This window comes from Gadus morhua, chromosome 20 (genome assembly GCF_902167405.1).
Source record: "Gadus morhua chromosome 20, gadMor3.0, whole genome shotgun sequence".
In the NCBI taxonomy this organism is placed as follows: Eukaryota; Metazoa; Chordata; class Actinopteri; order Gadiformes; family Gadidae; genus Gadus; species Gadus morhua.
Window position 1 is genome coordinate 1057008 of NC_044067.1, and position 6000 is coordinate 1063007.

Genomic DNA, 6000 nt, shown 5'->3' on the forward strand with positions numbered 1-6000 from the left:
ACTTTTCTAATGCTTATTTAGGATGTAATAGAAACGGTTGAATCCAGTTTCTAATTGAAGATCATTAAATGTAGGAATAAAAAGGTTTTCCGAATGAACGTCTAGGTAAAAGGGTTTACAAGCGCCAGCGAAACACATTGGTCGGCCCGGTTTGGGAGACCCATTATGTAACCCCCCAGTCGATTGCATAATGCAGGAGCACGTTGTGGTCGTGTTTGGAATGGGAATCACACAGATGTACCGAAGCAATTCCATTTGCTATATCCCCTTAGGCCTTATGTATCCGTTTATTATTTTGAGCTATCCTGCTACTTATTTTTATTTTGAACTTATCTTTATTTTCTTTATCTTTTATTGTTGCTGGCTGCTGTGGCTGTTGAGGAACCAAGCCTAATAATTGTATTATCATGTACCAAGGTGATTCTGATTCTGCTGGTTACTACGTGGTTATATCTTAAAATAAAGTCCCATCACGATGGTGACACATCGCGGTAGTTGTAGTTTATGTAGGGTTTATTGGCATACATACATATACCTTACAGTCTGTGCACTTCTAGTAGAATATAAAAGATCAAGCTTGTATCTATATGCAGTCAAACAAACATGGGACGGGCGTAGAATCGCCAAGCATTGGGTCTCGTACCAGCCTTCTGCCAAACACGCGTTCCTGGTTGTGGTTAGTGACCGAACAGCGGTCTAAGGCACTGCGTTCCTCACAGCTCTTCAATATCGCTGTGGCATCGTGACCCACAACCGCGAATCAAAATACTACCCTCAGCACTGCACACACACTCACACTCGGTCACCATCTCACACACATACACGCACACACACACACACACACACACACACACACACACACACACACACACACACACACACACACACACACACACACACACACACACACACACACACACACACACACACACACACACCATATCTGCACTTAGTATTTGATGCGTCTAAGTAACTTTAGTCAACAGTCAGGCTAGTCCTTCTGTAAGTGATTCTCAGAGTACAGGTATAGTGTTGTTGCTGGGTCCAGAGTGATGGTTCATCTGGAAGAGATTCTGTTACATTTCATTAAACACTCGCAACAACAGCTTTGGTTTCGCCTCTCCCCCCGTTCTACACGTGTTATCTGAATCAGACGGCCTGCCCTGGAAGCTTCTTCTGACTTAGCCAACAGATATCTACACATGGAAGAGCACCACAGAGGGAGAGACACAGAGAGAGACAGGCGAGACAGATAGAAAGATATATAGAGAGAGAGAGTGAGAGAGAGAGACAGAGTGAGAGGGAGAGAGAGATAGAGAGAGAGAGAGAGAGAGAGAGAGAGAGAGAGAGAGAGAGAGAGAGAGAGAGAGAGAGAGAGAGAGAGAGAGAGAGAGAGAGAGAGAGAGAGAGAGAGAGAGAGAGAGAGAGAGAGGGAGAGACAGAGTGAGAGGGAGAGAGAGAGAGAGAGAGACAGAGTGAGAGGGAGAGACAGAGTGAGAGGGAGAGAGAGAGAGAGACAGAGAGAGAGAGAGAGAGAGGGAGAGAGAGAGAGTGCTGAGGAGCATAACAGAGGAGCGTTTCATTAACATGTCGAGAGATTAACGTAGGATATATAACATGTGATATATATGAGTTGATCGTGTCGGCGGTAGAAAACTGTACGATACCAGCTTATAACGGGCCGTGGAAATGTAAACGCACGTTAAAAAGGCGCGAGGAGATAGGATACAATAATACGAAGAAGTGCATCGGTCATGTAGTGTCCGATGGAAGGGCCGACCCCGGCGGACAGGACCCCGGCGGACCGGACCCCGCCCCCCCGGGGCCCCCCCCCGGGGCCCAGAAGACGAGCCGATCTGGTCGGAATGTCAAGATGGAACCCTTTCTGATCCCGTGTGATCCAAACCGATCTCAGTGTTCAGTCCTGCTCTGATCCATCACGTGATCACTCACACAATAATACAAAGGACTTCTCTGTGAAGACTATCCCCCGTGTGTAGTGGGTGGAGATCTTAGTACTGGGATCAAACCAGTAGGTAGGCCACTGGGAAACAAGGACCTGCTAGCATAATACTCAAGGTTGCCCCCAGAATCTAACAAACTTTGACACAAAGACAAAGACACACACATATAAAAAAGCATAATAATTAACACAGGAAAGAATCATGAAACAAATAAATCATTGAAACCACAGGGCCCTAAAGAGACATCTTCAAGTGGAGAGGAAGTGATGTCATCTCCTCCTTCCTGTTTTCAGACCTCCTTGGTGCTGGCCTTCATCTTCTCAACGGTTTCCTGTTTCAAACACAAGGAACGTCATGATCCACAACCCGAATGAGTCGGACATCGGAATGTAATCGTGTCCGTTGACCCAGGCTATTTGTGTTTTGTGTTTTGAACCCATGCCCAGACTGAAGTCTAAGCCTGAACTCATAGCATCACGTGTAAAGCTGTTTCATTGAAAAGTTCTCGGTCAACACACACAGATAGTTTGGAATCGAATCGAATGAAACTTGGACTCAGAGGGATCAAAGTGTTTTTGTTTGGACAACTGTTATTAGATTTTTAGAACTGCCTGAAACTGGATTACAGCTCCTGCCCTCACTCACCCACTCACCAGTTTGGCTTTCAGCCAGTCACAGCAAACACAACCACTGGCAATATGTAAATGGGACAAGCGTTTACCAGGGAGGGCACTCGATGACCCATGATTGGATGGTCGGTGTGAAAGGATTCTTTACTGGCTCTAGAACTTGATTTTCTTTCTGGACACTGGACAGGTTCCATAACTGCATTGTGCGTATAAATAGGTTTTAGAATCAAATGGACTAGAAAGATTCCAGAAATGTACTGATTTGTATTGTGGCGGTGGGAAGAGCTGACCAATGGACGAGAGAGAAAGTCAGAAGAGAACCCGTTTCACAACCCTTATCTTAAAGAAAAACCATCACCTTAAATAATAAAGGCTATTTTTGGTATTGCTCATAGCATAGTCGATACGACTAAGTTACCTTTGTTTGAAACCTTTAAAACGACCACATGGCCTGAAAACAGTTATAGCATTAACATAATATTATTGTTATTATAATTATACTATTATTTCTGCTATCAGCTGAGCTTTACACCATGAGAGGGAGGGGGGGGGGGAGGAGCCAGGGGGAGGAGCCAGGGGGAGGAGCCAGGCGACCCACCTGGTGTTTGTTGAGCTCTGCGACGCGGCGGTTCCACTCCTCCTCGGTGACCTCAGCGCCCGCGTCAGCCGACTCGTCCACCAACGCCGTCTTGTCTGCAGGGAGATAAACACAGAGCCCGGGGTCAGCCGGGGTCAGCCGGGTCCCAAAGGCCCTGCTCTGGGGGCTCTGCTGAAACGAGACCAGGGGGTACGGGTAGGGCCAGGGGGTACGGGTAGGGCAAGGGGGTACGGGTAGGGTCAGGGGGTACGGGTAGGGCCAGGGGGTACGGGTAGGGCCAGGGGGTACGGGTAGGGTCAGGGGGTACGGGTAGGGTCAGGGGGTACGGGTAGGGCCAGGGGGTAGGGGTAGGGACAGGGGGTACGGGTAGGGTCAGGGGGTACGGGTAGGGTCAGGGGGTACGGGTAGGGTCAGGGGGTACGGGTAGGGCCAGGGGGTACGGGTAGGGTCAGGGGGTACGGGTAGGGTCAGGGGGTACGGGTAGGGCCAGGGGGTACGGGTAGGGTCAGGGGGTAGGGACAGGAGGTACGGGTAGGGTCAGGGGGTAGGGACAGGGGGTACGGGTAGGGTCAGGGGGTACGGGTAGGGTCAGGGGGTACGGGTAGGGCCAGGGGGTACGGGTAGGGTCAGGGGGTGGGGGCGTCGTACCGGCGCAGGTCATGGCGGTGCACACCCAGTTCCCGCAGGCGCACACGCAGCGGTTGCACTCCACCTGCGTCTCGGCCCCGTCCTCGTAGGTCTCATCCTCCAGGGCGCACTCTGAGGGGGGGCACACACACACATACACACACACACGCACGCACACATGCACACGCACAGACACAGACACACACACGCACGCACACATGCACACGCATACATGAACACACACAAAAGAGTTAACAAAGGTTGTGTTTGTATGAGTGTGTCGGAGTGTGTTTGGTTGTGTTTGAGTGTGTGGGAGTATATGAGCGTATGAGTGTGTGTGTGTGTGTGTGTGTGTGTGTGTGTGTGTGTGTGTGTGTGTGTGTGTGTGTGGGAGTTTGGTAGGTTGTGTGGTTCTGAGCAACATTCCATCCTGCTGAATGCTTGGCCAGCAGGCTGCAGCCTCGCTGAGCGGTGAACTTTCCCCCAGATTCCTGAAGCTTTCCCTAGATCCCGCCCCCCCCCAGATCCTTTCCCCAGACGTCGGCGTGGAGCAGTAGAAGGCGTGGCCCCGGTAGACGGGCAGTGGGGGCGTGGCCGTGGGCCATTGTGAGTCTGATTGTTTTGCTGACCGCCTGGTTTTACCCCGGTCATCGTCTGCCTGCCTCGTCAACGTCCCGGTAGCAGTACACACAGAAGTAATCAGTAGCAACCCTCTCTCTAACCCTAACGCTAGCAGCTATAAGAGCATGAGGTCATCTGTTTTTAAACACAGGACCTTCATAAAACCATTAAAACATTTACCATTGTTTCTTATATATACAACATTATATATATATATACCGGGCCCCTGATTTTACCCTGATGTTACCCTGATGTTACCCTGATGTTACCCTGATGTTACTCTGATGTTACCCTGATGTTACCCTGATGTTAGCTGGGCCCCTGATGTTATGCTGATGTTACCCTGATGTTACCCTGATGTTATGCTGATGTTACCCAGATGTTACCCTGATGTTAGCTGGGCCCCTGATGTTATGCTGATGTTACCCTGATGTTACCCTGATGTTAGCTGGGCCCCTGATGTTACCCTGATGTGACTCTGATTTTACCCTGATGTTACCCTGATGTTATGCTGATGTTACCCTGATGTTACCCTGATGTTATGCTGATGTTACCCTGATGTTACCCTGATGTTACTCTGATGTTACCCTGATGTTACCCTGATGTTACCCTGATGTTATGCTGATGTTACCCTGATGTTACCCTGATGTTATGCTGATGTTATGCTGATGTTACCCTGATGTTACCCTGATGTTACTCTGATGTTACCCTGATGTTACCCTGATGTTAGCCGGGTCCCTGATGTGACCGTACTTTTCTCTGGCGGGTTGAAGCCGGGCTTCAGGCAGTTGAGGAACTCGTCGAAGCTGAGCTTCCAGTCGGCGTTGTCGTCTGAGAGCTCGATGAGGGCGTCCACACACAGGCTCCTGCAGAGAGGGAGGCTCGTGTTAACAGGCACTAGGGGCCCGCTGGGGGCCTCTACAGACCCCAGGCACTACAACAGGCCCCGTGTCGTCTGGCCCTGGGCCCTGTGTTGTCCTCCGTCTCAGAGGGGCCCTGACGGATTGGGTTCAGCGGCAGACGGAGCAGGGCTTAAAATAGCCCCGGTCAGTGTTACGACGGATTCATCTGTTTGCTCTGCAGCAGAACACTTGTAGGCCAAGGGTCACGATAGAGGACTTTGGTATCAAACAGAAAGCTATCACAGTTTTTCTCAGTCGCTTTGGTACATTTCTCAGATCAGAATTGAAATTTGCAAAACAGTAAGTGCATTTCTCAGGACAATTCGTACAAATAGCAAAACACCATGGATTTCCTGCAAAAGCCTGTCTCCTGCTCAAAATCCTTAGTTTGTTTCTCAAAAGTAAATATCTGTGTCAATGAACATGTCAGTGCCATCGGAATGACAAGTCCTTGTGTCATTGTGTACGGAGAAGACAGTCAAATTGCTTAGTCATGTTGTCAATATAACAATGTACTCTGGAGGGATGTTCTGATGTAAACTATGGTTAAAGTTACACCTTAGTGTATGTGGGAGATTGATTGCAAGAGACTGGACAAGATTCACATTTACGCTTTGACTGTTTGTTCTGTAATTTGTTGACAGACCATGTCATTGCTA

General features: G+C 49.4%; 1 protein-coding gene across 1 annotated transcript in view; it reads right to left on the reverse strand.

Annotated features, from left to right (window-relative positions):
- Nucleotides 1-1493: 1493 nt before the first annotated feature.
- fstl1b (follistatin-like 1b) overlaps nt 1494-6000 on the reverse strand; it is a 23180-nt gene continuing 18673 nt past the window's right edge. Inside the window, exons 8-11 of the mRNA XM_030342850.1 lie at nt 5193-5305; nt 3840-3950; nt 3192-3286; nt 1494-2295 (exon numbers count right to left, since the gene is read on the reverse strand). Coding sequence (XP_030198710.1) covers nt 2254-2295; nt 3192-3286; nt 3840-3950; nt 5193-5305 — 361 coding nt within the window. The 3' untranslated portion in view covers nt 1494-2253. The remainder of the gene's footprint in view (nt 2296-3191; nt 3287-3839; nt 3951-5192; nt 5306-6000) is intronic.